Source organism: Mesoplodon mirus, assembly GCF_964341445.2.
Source record: "Mesoplodon mirus genome assembly, chromosome: X".
Taxonomy (NCBI): Eukaryota; Metazoa; Chordata; class Mammalia; order Artiodactyla; family Ziphiidae; genus Mesoplodon; species Mesoplodon mirus.
Window position 1 is genome coordinate 9,899,427 of NC_138981.1, and position 17,374 is coordinate 9,916,800.

General features: G+C 44.2%; 1 protein-coding gene across 3 annotated transcripts in view; it reads left to right on the forward strand.

Annotated features, from left to right (window-relative positions):
- The window catches only part of FRMPD4 (FERM and PDZ domain containing 4), a gene marked incomplete at both ends in the record, with an annotated part of 745,437 nt that extends 728,585 nt beyond the window's left edge, over positions 1–16,852 (forward strand). For all 3 annotated transcript variants that reach the window (XM_082608886.1, XM_082608887.1, XM_082608888.1), the window contains 7 exons: positions 871–997; positions 3,438–3,527; positions 4,229–4,411; positions 6,418–6,556; positions 10,962–12,029; positions 12,393–13,682; positions 15,528–16,852. In XM_082608886.1, coding sequence (XP_082465012.1) covers positions 871–997; positions 3,438–3,527; positions 4,229–4,411; positions 6,418–6,556; positions 10,962–12,029; positions 12,393–13,682; positions 15,528–16,852 — 4,222 coding nt within the window. The remainder of the gene's footprint in view (positions 1–870; positions 998–3,437; positions 3,528–4,228; positions 4,412–6,417; positions 6,557–10,961; positions 12,030–12,392; positions 13,683–15,527) is intronic.
- Between the last annotated feature and the right edge of the window lie 522 nt (positions 16,853–17,374).

Below are 17,374 nucleotides of genomic sequence, written 5' to 3' on the forward strand. Positions count from 1 at the left end.
CCAGAGAAATAACCAGAACCTTCTTGAAAGTCTTCACATAATTTAGAAGATTCTGCTTGGGCACATGACCAATCAGGATAAATTTCCTAGGATTCAAAATATGGAACCTTCCTAGGATAGGGTTGTAGTCACTGTTGGGAACGTGGGCTCTTGGCAAGAATATACTAACCCAGGCCCATCTGTTGGGTTTTTTCCTTGTATATCCACACTTATGAGTGATATTTGCATCTCCCTGTCAGTACCAGACATACTTAAGGGTCCTGAACCCTACCCTGACTCCATACCAGCAATCCCCTCCCCTCCTCAGCAAGAAATGTTGACGGAAGGAGTTAGATAGATACTATCTGGGTGGGAGAAAAGAGAAGTGTGTGTTTCCGGAGAACGCCATTGATGAGGGAGATGGGGAGGAAAGAATGGTTTGGGAGCGTGAAGCAGTTCTATTCATCCTTGTGAGAGAAGACAGAAAGACAGAGCACGGGCAGACAGGGAGAGGTGACAATGGGAATAAACGAAGGGATGGCGAGAACTTGGTGTTGGAAGTACAAACTCAGGTATGTGAATGAACTCTAAGAGACTCAGAGGTGGGTTGGATAAAGTGTCTGTTCAATTTCCATTGGTACCAAATGCCTCATTAGCTTTCTCTCTGGAGAGTGAAGAATATATTTCTTTTAAAATGCAAATATATGGATTAATGATCAAATAGTATGTTTCCTGAGTATAAATTAAAAGTTGCTTCCGTAATTAGGGACTTGTATCCATTCCCTGCCTTACCAAGAGATCATTTGTTCCAACAAACATCAGAGTGCCATTTTGTCTTAGATATCTAATCATCACAAGAATGTGAAATTAAAGATATGCTCTTTATTGCAGGAAAGAATGGGGATTAGAGACTTTTCTTCCCTCTGCTGTGCTGCAAAGCATGAAAGAGAAGAACATAAAGAAAGCACTTTCACACCTTGTCAAAGCAAATCAAAACTTGGTACCACCCGGTAAAAAGGTATCACATTTGCATCTTAATAGAAAATGGATTTTAAAAAGAGGCTTGCATACATTTTTTTAAATGTTTAAAATTAGCCCATGAATAAAATACTTAGCACCAGATTTGCAGAGGATGTAACACTATATAACCTTCCTTTTTTAAACTATTAACATGTTTCTAAGACTAAATGAAAGATACGTATTCTAATGGAGGCCTATTTATTCCTTGCGAGCTACAGACTCCGTACTGTACGGATTGTGTGTGCGTTCATGTGTGCGTGCAGGAGAACCTTGCAAAGCCTCTCAAACCTTGGGATTAGAGGATAGAATTGCAAAATATTTTCATATTTTCATCATATTTTTGCTTACCACTCAGACCAGCTTAAGTGCTCAGCAGCCAGTAAGAGGCCCTGCGGACTAGATGCCACATGAATTAAACCAAGGTTTCTCTACCTTGGCTCTATTGACATTGGGGACCAGATAGATCATTCTTTGTTGGAGAAGAAGGGCTGTCCTGTGCATTGTGTGATATTTAGCAGTGTCGCTGTCCTCTACTCATGAGATGTCAGTAGCACCCACCCCCTCAATCATGACAAACAAAAATGTCTCTGGATTTTGCCAAAATCACCCCCAACTGACAACCACTGAATTAAATCTTACTTTTAGAAGATAAACTTAGTTCTGTCATTCACCATCATTAGTGTTAAAATCTCCTTTCTTTTAATCAAGTAAAAGAGATACAAAGGACATTTTAAAATATACTGTTGGTCAGAATAGAGAGTTATGTTTATTGGTAATAAAAGCACAGGGTTTCAGGAACCAGAAAGAGAAGGAGCCTTAAAATCCAGGACCTGTAAACTTGGAGGCAGTCTGACAACCCAAGAAGTTTCTCAATGATATCAGCCATAGAAACGTGTGTGACTCTAATACAAATCATTTGTGTGTCTAGTTCTTTGGTCTTAGTATCTGATTTTAAGTCCTTTTTACTGGCTAACACATACTTATTTCTGCTCCCCCCTCACCCCAATGACTTTTTTAAACGTGTGATCAACTTTGACACACTATCAGCCACCTTTGACTTACTTCCCAGTTTCTGTAAGCATTCAGCTTATGGAAATGTAGCAGGATGTCCTGGGTCAAGATGTTCTAAGTATCAGTTCTGACTTGCCCAAAGCTACTTTTCTTTTAATTGACTTGGTGTGATTTTCTTCCAAGCCTGGCCCACTGGTTTTGTAATAATTTGGATAACTGCTCTAAGATCAGTCTGTCTATCACTGTCCTTCTATAAAGGTCATTTTTTTTCTAGTTAAGAGTGAGTGGTTTGATTTCAAATCAATTTGCAAAGTGCTTTGGATTTTTGAAAGAAGTCGGCTGGATGATTGGTTCTAAACTACAATTATATGAAGGATAGCACATTGAGGTACGGTTGATAAATGAGTTGGCAGGTTATCTGCAATTGAAAACAGAGTTTTACAGTCCTTGCTACTTGATGTTCTACACCTCTTTGGAAAATTTCACCTCGAACAAACTTCCCTGGCACATTTGGTATGAAACGTGGACTTTTTTTCTTTCTTTCATTTTTTTTAATTAAAGAAATTTTTTTTGAAGTATAGTTGATTTAAAGTGATTCAGTTATACATATATATGTGTATGTGTATATATATATATATATATATGTATATATTCTTTTTCAGATTCTTTTCCATTATGGTTTATTATAAGATATTGAGTACAGTTCTATACAGTAGGACTTTGTTGTTTATCTATTTCATGTCTAGTAGTTTTGTATCATATTTTAGATTGAAATGTGGACTTTTTTCAATCAAGTACTTTTTTAGGATATGGGAATCTGCATTTTTAAGTCTTTATAAAGGTCAATTTTACCTGGATAAAACTTCATTTGTCAATCATTCATGAAACTCAATAGATTCTCAGAATTGAATCAATAGATTCTTGGACTTGAATTCTTAGAGTCATTCCTTGGAATTGACTTAGATAGTGAGTTCAAACATTTCCACAATGATTGATGCTCAGAAAGTTCACTTTCCCTGAAAACTTGCAAAGACTGGAAGAAACAAGATGGGAGTGAAGAGCCCATTTGAAAGGCTTTCTATGGATCACAGATGTGTATTCAAAACAGCTCCCACAAACTCTACATGCACCCATTGCAGTGGAGAATTCTGTCATCTCATTCTGACTTGTTGAATGCTCTGGCCTAGCAAATCCATATTTTTCCCCCAAAACGAAAAGATTTAAATCTAGATGTTCTGTTGCAGCCCTTGATCAGGAAACCAAATACAGAGCAGTTTACTTTCGTTCCTCATGAAGATTCCTTGTCACACCCCATCTGTTGGCAGTAGAAGCATCCTTCTCGTTTGCCCCTGTTTTCGGCTGGTGTCCAGCAGGAACACAATCACACCCGATGGAGTGAACACCTGAGGTTTCTTTTCTCTCCTCAGCTCTCCGCCCTGCAAGCCAAGGTCCATTATCTCAAGTTCCTCAGTGACCTTCGACTGTATGGGGGCCGTGTGTTCAAGGCAACATTAGTGGTAATTTCTTTTCCTTGCTTTTTCACGGAAGCCACAGAGGCCTGCAAAATGTCACTGTCTAGGCTGTCTTGAATGAGCTGTCTGATGACAAAAGCAAATCAGCTGTGAATCTTTTCCAGCCCTTATTTCTAATTGACTGCACCCCAGTCTGAAAATATCAGAAGAAATGTTAAGCTAGATAATGCCACTGCAGAATGCCCTGGAAAAAGAAATGTGAAGAGCCGAGAGAATGCGCTCTCACCATGGCCTCCTTTTAAATCACTGGGCCAGAATGATTTTAAAAAGAGAAAAAAAAATCCTCGTTTCTAAAAGCTTCTCATGATAATGAATATATGTGCTATGATAACATTTACTTTCTACATTATTCATAATTTATCAGAGGCTCACTGCAATCATATATCTGGTTCTTCTCATTGGATGATTTAGTACAATGTAGCCCAGGAATACTTTCTAAAGAAAATGTAATCGTATGAAAACAGACTCTAAGGTTCAACTTTGCCTGGTGCTTCAGAGGTCTAGTATTTTTATTTAATTTTATTTATTTATTGGACGCCCTACGCGACTTGCGGGATCTTAGTTCCCTGACCAGGGACTGAACCCGGGGCCCCGGGCGGTGAAAGTGCAGGGTCCTAACCACTGGACCTCCAGGGAATTCCCAGAGGTCTAGTAGTTTTAATATTTTGTCGATGTCTCTTTCTCAGCAGGCAGAAAAGCGCTCAGAAGTGACCCTCCTGGTGGGGCCCCGCTACGGCATAAGCCATGTGATAAACACCAAAACCAATCTGGTGGCTCTTTTAGCTGACTTCAGTCACGTCAATAGGATTGAGATGTTTACTGAAGAGGAGAGCTTAGTGAGGGTGGAGCTCCACGTGCTGGACGTGAAGGTAAGTCTTTCAGACACTGACATGTGGCCTTGAACACGGCCTTGCTTCCTGTTAGTGCTGCAGATATTTATAAAGCAGGCAAAATTTCAGCATGTGCAGCGCATGGAAGGCGCAACGGGTGCAGAAAAAGTCCCCCAACTCAGGTGTGAGGGCTCCAGTCCTCACTAGATAGCTCTGTGACTGGGGGACAAATCACTCTCTTTCTCTGGGCTCCATCTCTTCATCTCTACGTGAGAAAGCAAGTGAGTTCATTTCTAAAGTCCCTTCTGGCTCCAGAGTGCATGAACTATACGTGGAGCGTAGGGGACATGTCTCCCTACTTACTTTCTAGAATCTGTGGCTCCTGTATAGTCAGGGAGATTTTTCCCAACTTTGTTCAGAACCCCCTTTCCCTTTTGTTAGGTTGCATCCATATGTGCTTATTCTTTTGGAGAAACTGAGTATTTTAGTCAATCTGTCTTTTCATGCTCTAGCAATTAGTGCTGGCTGAACATCTGGCCCCTTTAATATCACAGCCATTTCATTTGAAACAACTATCTGAGATTGTCCTCAAAGGACAGACATTTCCTCCCCAAACAGAAGTTGACAGGAAGTAATCCAAGTCCCCTGTCCCCACCTTCTTATCCCAGTATGTAATAGATGAGTCATTGGATTTTGGCAGCATTAATGTATCTGATGTTTCTGTAGAGAGAAGGCACTGGATCCAAAGAGAGACAGTGAGTCCACAGAGGAAACAAGGTGACCTAGGACGAGTGCTCTGAGAACTCCCCCTACCCCTCACCCTCTCCCAGCCTCATGCCCACCAGGGTGTGGGAGGGGCGGATTGAGAGTCAAGGAGAATGTGGGAAAGGGCTTCTATACAGCAAAAGGGAAGCCTCAGTGTGCTTGCTGTGCAGCAGGCGTTTCGTGGGCTGAATCCAGGGCGCTGCCCTTGACTTCATGGCAAAGAAAGTCCAAGAGGAGACTTGGCGTGCCTGTCCTGGTCCATAACCAAAGATGCTGAGAACAATAGCCTGTCATGGAAAACAGGCGGAAGAAAGGGTATATCGGGTGCAGTCATCACAGACCTGATAACAGGGATAATCTATCTCCAACAGAAATGGGTGACAAGACCCTATGGATGGTTTCCTGCCTACTGAAAAGAATTGTGGGGTGGCTTGGAGGGAGACCACAGTTGAAATGGAAGGAATAGGCAGCACATCAAGTAGTATAGGGGCCTTGGATGGAAATTAGGTTTCACCAGCCAAGGCCAGGGTGCTACCCATGGCAGTGAAAGCAAGAGGCCTGTCGTCTCGCTGTTTCTGTGCCTCTCCGGGTGTCTGCTTGTTGTTTGCTCCCTTATTTCCCTCTCACTTTCTCTCTCTTTCAACAAGAGCGCACCAGCAAGTCCACCCTTCCTTACTCAACAAGGATAATTGCTTCCCTATATGCCCAAGATCCACGTCCAGTTATATGGTAACCTCATAGTTTCCAGAAAGTTCTGGCAGGGCCTTTTCTCAACTCCCATATCTGTTTTGCCCTCCTCTGAATTTACAATTTCTTTTAGAAGCATCATTTTCCTGGATCTCTTTGACACTTTTCATTCAGCCTTAGCAGTAATTGCCACTGGATTTTTGCTTTGCTTCAACACGAATTTTCACCACGAACCCAAACTTAATCTTCCTGTGATTTTTTTTCAGATGGCGGGTTCACAACTAGTAACTGACTCCCTAACTATGACTTCTAAAAATACTAACTATTTGGAACAAAGCCAGTCTTTTTTTTTTTTAATCCAGTATGACTTGAGAAGGGTTCCAAATGTCTAGGTTTTCAGAATGTTGTCACCTGAACGTTTTTCAGTCAGGCTCTCTGTTGTACCTGACCTTTCCCCCATTTGCGTTTCTTCAATGAAACAGTCGCTCCAAAACTTCGTTTGTTCACATGTCATAAGCACAAACGTAGCCGTTGTCCCTTGAGGGAGGTTTTAAGGCGGGATGGTTTTAACCAAAACATTCTCTTTTGTGCAGCCCATCACGCTCTTGATGGAATCTTCCGATGCCATGAACCTGGCCTGCTTAACGGCTGGATACTACCGGCTGCTTGTGGATTCCAGGAGGTCGATATTTAACATGGCCAACAAGAAAAACGCAGGGACCCAGGAGACAGGTATTCTCTTCCTAAGCTCACGAGGCACCGACCTCCCTTCCCCACGCCACCACACAACAATAATAAGGACATTTCTTGAAAAGTTAAAATTGTACGCATAAAAACATCTAGTGTCCAAATTTAACACAAAACCCTCCAATTACTTCTGATTTGGTCTAGTTTTTTTTTAATGAAGATGTTGATTTTTCCATCATATCTTACACATCACTTGGCAATGTTGGGTGCATGCTTCCAAAGCAGTGATTTAATTACCGTGAAGGGTGTGGGCCTCAGCCTGTATGTCTAAGTTTTTACTGCCTCATTCTTCTAGAGGTGAGTCAGGGCACAGAGGACTAAGGATGGAATGCCCAGTAGGGGCTGTGAGCCCCCAGCTTTAGGGCTGGTCCCTCGTTAAGTTTCCAGGATTCTGGGAGCCCTACAACAGGAAGACTTGAGAATTGCCCAGCCCTTGGACTTCGGGCTCTAGAAGGGACCCTGGAAGCCATCTTAGCTCTTTAGCAGAAGCATCAAAATGGCAAAGACCAAATAATTCATCTCAGCGACCTGACAGGGAGAAATAGCTCCAAAGTGAGGATAAGGAGGACTGCAGCTGTTAAACTGATAGTTCCTTTGAGGGTGGATGGTTTTTATTTATTTTAGAACTTTTTTTTTTTGAAATTTATTTTATGGAAATATAGTTGATTTACAATGTGTTAATTTCTGCTGCACAGCAGAGTGATTCAGTCATACACAGATATACATTCTTTTTCATAATCTTTTCTATTATGGTTTATCACAGGATACAGAATATAGTTCCCTGTTCTATACAGTAAGACCTTGTTGTTTATCCATTCTACATATAATAGTTTGCATGTTCTAGAACCTTTTTCTTCAGTGTTTGAACTTTTTCCTCCATCTGTAGTGGACCCTCAGGAAATACGGCTGATGGACAGACCCTACCATTCAAGCCAGAGCTACTGACCCATGAAAAAAGTATAATCAGGGGCTCCATAATTAGGGTTTCTTTTAAAAGAAAGGGACGTTCTTAGGAACAAATTGTATTGTCACTGTTACTGAGAGAAAAGGGGGAAAGGGAAAAGAAGAGAAGGAAGATCCCCTAGTTTTAAATTTAGCAGAAAACAGCAATTATTCCATGAATATACAGTAATATGTAGCTAGGCACACACACAGACAGACTGGCATGCAGTTTCTTGTGACGGTTGGTTAAGTGGAAACAGTTGCCATGAAAGGGTAAAGGAAAACCAGAGAGAAAGAGAGGTGAGCAAGGCCTGCTGGAAGGCAGCTGGGACTTGTGGCTAGATTTCATCCCACCCCACCTCGAAGTGTCTGTTGCTTCTAAGAGACACAAATGATTAAAAATAAGTAGGTTCAAAAAGGAGGTGGTAAGTATTTTTACGACCACATGTTTTCATTGAACGAGGAGCTGTAGAGCAACTGAACGCTGACGCTTGAAATTCTGAAGAGCAGTTCCGCAAGTTAACACAATCCTTTCAACCTTAATCTTAAAACCTTAAAGTTTCTTGTGAAAATCAAGCCTTTTCCCCATGGACTGTTAAGATTGTATGGGTGCAAGAAGAAAGCCAAACCTCCCATTCTACAAATGGTTACAGAACCGAGGGGCCTGAGTTCTGTCCTCTTTATAGTGACTCACAGTGTGATGTTGAATAAAGTTTCAAGAGGGAAAAACTTAGTTCCCAAAAGTATTATATTACTGTGGAGAAAGACTGGAACTTCAACCTTTCGGTAATTTCTCTCGGTTCGACAGTGAGAATGAGGGTGAGGGCACGTGTTCCAAATAGCAGGAGTGTGTGTGTGCGTGTGCGTGTTTAATAAGGGAGGGCGAGTGAGAGAGATGGCACACTCCAGAAAAGCAACTGGTTGACCCAAGGAGAGCTGCAGCTCGGGACTTAGCATCCTCTAATGGCTGAAAGGGCTCCCTTCTCCTCAGAAATTCCCCAGAGATCTCCTGAGACTCAAAAACTATACAGAGCAAAGTCTGTTGAGGCCAGCTCATCCCTAGAAGGAGACATCCTTCTGTGTTCCCAAAAATCATTCCAGAAGCCAAATCAGTACACCGTCCTGGAAGGAAGCCAAGAGTGAGTATGTATTTTCTTCTTGTCGCAAATTGATCAAAGGCCTTCGTCAAGATCTCTCACCAGGAACAGTAAGCCCCTATTTCTTCTTCACTATCTTGAAAATTAACCCTTCAGGTACTTTCAAAATCCCTGAACCCGCATAGCTAAGCATCTCTGAGCCTTAGGAAAGTCTATTAACTTTTAGCCTGCTGACCTATTCAGATTTCTTGTTGGTCTAAACCAGGGGTGGGCAAAGTATGGCCCATGGATCAAATCCTGTTCTTCTGAATAAAGTTTCGGTGAAACTTGTACATTGTATTAGGTTCCTAGGGCAGCCGTAACAAAGTATCACAAGCTTGGGGACAACATAACAGAAACTTGTCCTCTCACAGTTTGGGGGGCTAGAGGTCCAAAATCGAGGCATTGGCAGGGCCACGCCCCCTCCAGAGGTTCCAGGGAGTCTTTGCCTCTCGCTGTTGCTAGTGGCCATCAGCATTCCTTGTAGCTGCATGACTCTAGTCTCTGCCTCTGTCTTCTCACGGTCTTCCCTCCTTCTCTGTGTGGCCCAAATCTCCCTCTGCTTTTCTCTTATAAGGGCACTTACCATTGGATTTTAGGGCCCTACGCAGATAATTCAGGGTGATCTCATCTCAAGATCCTTAATTATATCTGCAAAGACTCTTTCCAAATAAAGTCACATTCTTAGCTTTTGGGGGGGTCACAATTCAAGTCACCACATCCACTTGCTTATGTGTCATCTGTGGCTCCTTTCGTGTTACAACAGCAGAGTTGAGTAGTTGCTCAACTGAGCTGTTGGCCCACAAAACCTAAAATATTTACTATCTGGCCCTCCCTTTACAGAGAGAATTTGCCAAGCGCTGGTTTAAACCCAGAGCCGTCTCACAACTTTGCTGAACCACTCTCCCTCCTCCCAGCAATCCACACTCCTCACATACACACACACACACACACACACACACACACACACACACTCACACTCACACACAGAGCCAGTCATAATCCATGTCATTGTTAATAAAACAGTGCTGAACCCCGACAGGTGTACTTGTTATAACGTAGCACGTAAATATGGCTGGTGTGTAACTCAGTGTCTTCAAAATTTTATCTTTACCTGCTATTCATAAAAATATATGTATTGAGTAAAATGACTCGGAACACCGTGCAGCACTGAGTCCATTGTATATTTGGGAGAGAGCCAAAACCTCTTCAGTGAAACTGATTTTTTTCCCGTATCTCTTGTATATCTGATTTCAGTATTATTCAAACTTGGGCCAGAGGGCAATTTGAGGAAACAAATGGGACAATTTGTGACCCTAACATTTCCTCAAAATGTCACCTCTGGAATTGACAAAGCAATATTGACACAATGACTCGCTGCCCTGTCTTGGTAAATATCAGAGCAAAATCTCCACAGCCGAATTCTCTATTGGAAGACCCTTGAAGATCAAACAAAACAATGATATTTAAATTAGAGTTTTGCAATTTTGAAGAACAACAAACACATCTTCAGGAGTTTTCACCATACAAGTAAAAATGGAAATTCATCAAAATATTAACTATGCATAGAAATAGCAGAGAGGGTACATTACCTGCGAATGCTCCACCTTCTACGTCCTACCTGTGTGTGCGTGTGTGCTTACAGGCATGCGTACTGGCATTTATGCGTAAAAAATATGCGCACCCACAAGGACAGGAAAAGGCTAAAGAGAGAAGTTTTGGTGCCACCATTGCAATATGTAGTATTACAGTTTTTATTAATATACATTATATGTATATATTTATTATTACCTTATCATTACAGTATTTCCTAAAATACGTGGTAGAAGTATGAGGATCCTTGACCTTCTCTTAACTCAATGAGGAAAACGTCCAACATCTCCCTATACAAACCGGGAAATGTTAGATCTCACTTTCCAAAGAAAAGGGCAATCTGTTTTCTGGAATAACAGCCTGTTGGACTATCGCCTTTAAGGATTTTTAAAGGCATGTTGTATATTCACATTTATAGACATAAATGAGGCCTTTTAATGCTAGAATCAGAGATCAGATGGAAGTAAGCTGTAGTTCCCTACTCTCGGATGGTATTCTATTTTATCAAATAGCAATTCTATTTTCTGCAGTATCAATTCTCCTAACCAAGAAATCCTTGCAGCTGAAGCCTAAATCGACCGCTACCGTATTTGGAAAGCTGAATAACAACCGTATTCACAAAAGTGGTGCTACAAGCCATTAAGTTAAGAAACAGAGACAAGGCCCCCCAGAAACCAGACAGCACAGTAATGTGTCTTTGCATGACTCTTTCTCTTTAGGAACTGAAAATAAAGGAAAGCATAACCTCCTTGGCCCCGATTGGAACTGTGTGCCCCAGGTGACCACATTCATTGACGAAGGGGAGCAGGAAGCACAGATAACATATATAGATGCAAAGCAGAAGGCGGTTGAGATTCCAGACAGCACCTTGTGTCCAAAAGACCACCACCGGCACCTGTATATGGACAACACCTATAACTCAGACGAACTCAGCCAGCAGCTGACCCAGCCGGGAGATGCTCCGTGCAAGGCAGACTACAGAAGTCTAGCTCAGCGGTCCCTGTTGACTCTCTCAGGACCAGAAGCTCTAAAGAAAGCACAGGAGCCTCCAAGAGGAGCTAAAGTGTCCTTTATTTTTGGAGATCTCGCCTTGGATGATGGCATCACTCCCCCGACTCTCGGCTATGAAAGACTGCTGGACCAGAGTCCAGAACTGCTGGAAAAGCAGAGGAATCTCTACATCAGCGGTGCCAATGACACGAAGAGCCTGGATCTCACTCCAGATGCCGAGGGCATCCAGTTCGTGGCCAATTCTGTGTACGCAAACATAGGCGACGTGAAGAACTTCGAGGCTGCCCAGGGCATAGAGGAGCCCCTCTTGCATGACATCTGTTACGCGGAGAACACCGACGACGCGGAGGACGAGGATGACGTGAGCTGCGAGGAGGACCTCGTGGTGGGAGACATGAACCAGCCGGCCATCCTCAACCTGTCTGGGTCAAGCGATGACATCATTGACCTGACGTCCCTGCCCCCGCCCGAAGGGGACGACAACGAGGACGACTTCCTATTGCGTTCCTTGAACATGGCGATCGCCGCGCCTCCACCTGGCTTCAGAGATAGTTCCGACGAGGAGGACTCTCAGAGCCAGGCTGCTTCCTTCCTAGGGGAAAAGGAGGCAGGCGGCGCCCTGCAGAGCGACGAGATCCCCGTGTCCCTGATCGACACTGTGCCCACCGGCGCCGAGGGCAAGTGTGAGAAGGGCCTGGATAACACCGTCGTTTCCACGCTGGACACTCTAGAAGCTCTGTCCGTGTCAGAAGATCAGCAGACCAGTGACAATTCAGGTTCTTTCACGATTGTTACATTTATTCACTGATAGCCATATCATTTCATCCTTTCAAGCCATCCGCCCTTGGAGTCCTGTCATGTGTCCTTCGTGTCACGCATGTCCCGTTTCCTAAACGTGCTGAAACTACCATCGTGGGGTTTTTGTGTGTGTGGTGTCCTTGGTCGTTCTTTTTTTAAAACACGTGGCACGTTTTTTCCCCCCCATTTCCGGAAAAACTGTGCAATAAACTGAGTCCTTACTGACAAGGGAAAAAGTTGGTATTTTTTTTTTTTTAATAATAATGAGCCCCATTTTCTTACATGTCTCCTGGTGCCTGTGATGCATCCATTAACTGGCTCTTGTTTTTTACGGCCTGCAGGTGTAGCCATCTTGCGGGCTTATAGTCCCGAGTCCTCGTCAGACTCGGGCAATGAAACTAACTCTTCGGAAATGACGGAGAGTTCTGAACTGGCCACGGCCCAGAAGCAGTCAGAAAACCTCTCCCGCATGTTCTTGGCCACTCACGAAGGCTACCACCCCCTTGCGGAAGAGCAGACAGAGTTCCCCACCTCCAAAAGCCCAGCTGGGGCCTTGCCCCCGAAGGCCTCCCATGCCCTCACTGCCCGTCCAGTGAGCGACCTCCCGTCCAAAGTTGTGCCTTCCAAGCAGATACTTCACTCGGGCCATGTGGAGATGGAGCCCGAAACCATGGAGACGAAGTCAGTCACTGACTATTTTGGCAAACTGCACATTGGGCCGATGGCATATTCCTGCACCAGCAAAAGGAAAAGCCAGCCGGCCGATGGGGAGGGGAAAGCATCCCTTAATGGGAGCATGCCAGGGAAAAAACAGCAGGGGACCAAGACGGCAGAGGTGGAGGAGGACGCCAAAGGTAAATTTGCTAGTGTGTCTTCAAGGGACAGTCAACACCTGAGCACTTTTAACCTGGAGAGAACTGCCTTTCGCAAGGACAGCCAAAGATGGTATGTGGCCAGTGAGGGGCCTATGGCTGAAAAAAGTGGATTGGAAGCAGCAACAGGGATAACCTTTCCCAGAGCTTTGGCTGTGGGAACCACAGAGGCCGAAGGGAAGGATGATGGGGCTCCTGATGGAGAAGCCATCGAGGTTTCAGGACTTGGCCAGCGGGACCACTTCTTAACAGAGGTGACCTGTGTGTCCTCAGCCAAAGACTTAGGTAACCCGGACGATGCTGACCCGTCCGCCTGTGACCATCCTTCCAAGCTCCCCGAGGCGGAGGAGAGCGTGGGCCGCCTTTGTGACTACCACTTGGCCAAGCGGATGTCGTCGTTGCAGAGCGAGGGCCACTTCTCTCTGCAGAGCTCTCAAGGCTCCTCGGTGGATGCAGGCTGTGGCACGGGTAGCAGCAGCAGCACCTGCGCCACTCCGGTGGAGTCCCCCCTCTGCCCCTCCATGGGGAAGCACCTGATTCCTGAGGCTTCTGGGAAAGGCGTGAGTTACATTCCTTCCGAGGAGAGAGCCACCGGGCTTCCCAACCACGGAGCCGCCTTTAAGGAATTACACGCACAGACAGAAGGGATGTGTCCGCGGATGACAGTGCCTGCCCTGCACACGGCCATTAATGCCGAACCCCTCTTTGGCACTTTGAGAGACGGATGTCATCGACTCCCCAAGATTAAGGAAACCACAGGTACAGCAATGACGGATTTAGCGCTCTGCGTTACCCGCCAGGAGCACGTAAACCAAATTTATAACAAACCTAAAAATAGAAAGTCTGGAAGAAAAGGAAAAGGGTTTTTTTAAAAGGCTGCAGAACTGTGGCCAGGTTAAGTGTCAATCATTGTTCCCCCAGTGTTGAATAAATACTGAAGTTTCTAGGTCTGGACAATAGTGGAAATGGCATTTTTGGCCCTTAGCTTCCTGCTCTGTCTTGCTTTTAGAATTTGATGGAGCAACATTTTTTCCCTAAATTCTAAATGTAGACTTTTAGCAGCACCCAGTGCAACTTTTAGTTATAAGATCGTATTGCCTGGAATCACAAAAGTTTGATTTCCTTCTCAAGACGTCGAATTTCTCATTTTGCCATTTCCTTTTTGAGAGGCAAGGAAGGAAAATAGAGCAGGGAATCTGGGAGGCGGGAGAGATTGGGGAAGATCCTTTGCCTCTCAGCAATACTTCCAGAGCCCTCCCTACTCTGTAAGGCTCTCCTAGATGAGGATTCTGAAGTATCTGGCCTACCGCAGTGTCTAAAAGGTTTGGGGGGGGGGTGCACGATGAGCTGCTTTATTTTCCCCCAAATAATAAAATATCGACACCAGGTAGAAACACGAACACAACCACCTTCTGTGCCCACCTTCACCATTCTGCCACCCAGTGGGCACCTATCCGTCTCCGAGATCCACTTGGCCGGCTGTCGTGTGGCAAAAGCAGAGGCTAGTTCATACTTTCCGATTTCAAACTATATCCTCAGTAGTGTCTTTTCCATACAGGTCAGTAAATGTTAGTGAGACCTTATATTGGTTAATTTCCATTCCCGCCGTTTGAAGATTATCTCCTTTCTCAAAACTCACCACTGGGGCTTCCCTGGTGGCGCAGTGGTTGAGAGTCCACCTGCCGATGCAGGGGACACGGGTTCGTGCCCCGGTCCGGGAAGATCCCACATGCTGCAGAGCGGCTGGGCCCGTGAGCCATGGCCGCTGAGCCTGCGCATCCGGAGCCTGTGCTCCGCAACGGGAGAGGCCACAACAGTGAGAGGCCCGTGTACCGCAAAAAAAAAAACAAAAAAAACAAAAAAAACCTCACCACTGGCTTCACCTGCCTTGGGAAACCCATCTATGAATGTTACTAAACTCATCTCCCAACTAGCATCTTTACCTCTAAACTCATTAAAGAACACTTTGCAGTTTACAAAGAGCTTTCACCTAACTTACCTCTTGCTTCTCACAAAAATTCTGTGAGGTGGAGATCATTGTCCTCACATGACAACTTTTCTGGGGCTTTCCCAGTGTCTCAACTTCAAACCCTGTACCAGGCAAACCTCATGGGGTCCTCTTTAAAAGGTGAATATACCTAATTTGCATTAATTAAATTAGGCCACTTCTTTTTACGAAGGTCACCGATGCCAGGATTAACCTAACTCCTTGAAATGGAACTTAAATGTCATAAATATGTTTGAATAATCTATATGTAAGTTGTGTTTGCTCATTATGTCTAAGCTTTAATAGATAAAATTGGGAACAAGGCAATTCATAAAATTCCACTGTCTCCCTCAAAATATTTGTGATCTCTAGACAATGCCAAATGAATCAATAGTTTCAGGAATAAGAGATTCTAGTATTTCTTAAAATATATTAAAACTGAAATCTATTAAAAGATTCAGGAGGCCGTCTTTGGAAAGCAGGTCGACCCTGGCAGATGGCAGCTCTTCTAGAGTACATCCTTGGGAGATGACAGACATCACATAGAGATTTAGTAAAAATGACCACCCATGAGGTGCTTAATGATTCTCTCTGTTTTCCTACTACCCCTAGTGTAGCTTTGACAGAGCCTGGGAAGGAGAGACAAGGAGGCATGCCTTCAGCTTGGTCTCAGCATCTTGAAGCTGATCCCACCCTGCTACCATCAAACATTCACTCGGAATCAAAGGTGCCAATTCCAAATCAAGACCCTAATGATTTCTCCCAAGCAAACCAGGCCAACAGAGAGGCTGTGAGCTGGTGGCCACTGGATCTGCGAGGGGGGAGCCTCAGGACACCCCCCAGCCAGAGGGCTCTGAGACGTAGCAGCAGTATCCTCTCGGGATCTGTAAGTTTGGAGACCTTCCAGGAGAGAAGCAAAGGTGCAGTCAGCTTAAAGTGTTCAGGTATCACAGAAGCACAGGAGGCCAGTTCAGAAAGGCGAGCAGAACTCCCCCTAGGGAAGAAGCTCACCAAAAGTTTTTCCCAAAGCTCGATGCACTTTAGCTCTGAGGGGAAAGTTCACAAAAGGTCCCCAGCGGCCCACAAAAACTCAAAGCTGTATAGGACATTGCCCTTGCGGAAGCTGGAAGGCAGCAATTGGAGATGCCGGGGACCTTTCAGCTACTGCTTCCTGAACCGAGGGCAGGATGAAGATGGTGATGAGGATGAGGAGGAGAGAGAGGTCAATCACCAAGTCTCCTGCCTCTTTCGACCACAGATGACTCAAGCCATGCCAGACCCAAGCAGCCCACCCCTGGCTGTCGGAATTCAGAAGCAAGGAGGGGAGCTGTCCAGAGGTTCAGTTCTGAAGGTCTGGGCCGAAGACTTGAGTGGCCCAGATGATGTGGACTTCAGCAACCTGGCTTTTGATGCCCAGATTGCAAGGATAAATGCCCTTAAGGAGAGCACGTATGCAATGCCCGATGGGTTCCTCGCAGCCCAAAATGATGCCAATGAGCTGCTCTGCCTTGTCAGGGCAACCAAGGGGAAGAAAGGGGAGTCACACCTTGAAGCGTATGACCTGACACTTTCTCAGTACAAGCAGCTGTTATCCATTGAGTCCAGACAGTTGGGGAGTGCCTGCAGGAAAATGGCAATGGCCGAGAAGAGTCCAGAGGAGATGCTCCTAGCTATGACTTCCAGCTTTCAAGTGCTCTGTTGCCTAACAGAAGCCTGCATGCGATTAGTTAAAGTTGTGAACTCAGAAACACAGCGGCAGGAAATTGTAGCGAAGATCGACGAAGTGGTCATAAACTACATCTGTCTCCTGAAAGCTGCTGAGGCAGCCACTGGAAAGACCACTGGGGATCCCAATGTTGGACTCTCAATGCGACATTCAACCACCATGGCCGCTCTCGTAAGCACACTAACACGTTCTCTCAAGATGCTTTTAAATAAATAAAGTATGAAAGTCACGTCATAATCTACCTTTGCAAAGCCATACATGAACTTTTATTTACTTTATGTGTACGATGAACAGATGTCTCCTTTCTTCTCTCTGTATATTTTGTTATTTTATATGAAATAGGAGATAAAAGTCACATTGATGAAAAGTTGAAATGTACTAATCCAGATGTATTCTGTTTATATTATACATATATATACATGTAAAAGAAATATACAAGAAAGTGGTGATATTTGGCTATTTTTCATATAGTCGAAACTCCAGGTATGTGATGTGAAACTTTAAATTCTGCTGTGTTGGAGCAAAACAATGAATCCTATCCCCTTTCCTTCCAAGTGGATACTTGGAGACCATATCATTCATATTTAGAAGTAAAAAAAGAAAAGAAAAGAAAAGAAAAATCACAATGTATATAAAACAGTACTTATGTTTTAAAACTATGATTTTTAAGCATTGGAAATAGCAAAGAGACCTTTAAAATTCAAAAAGCTATTATGAATTATTAGAGAATATATATAA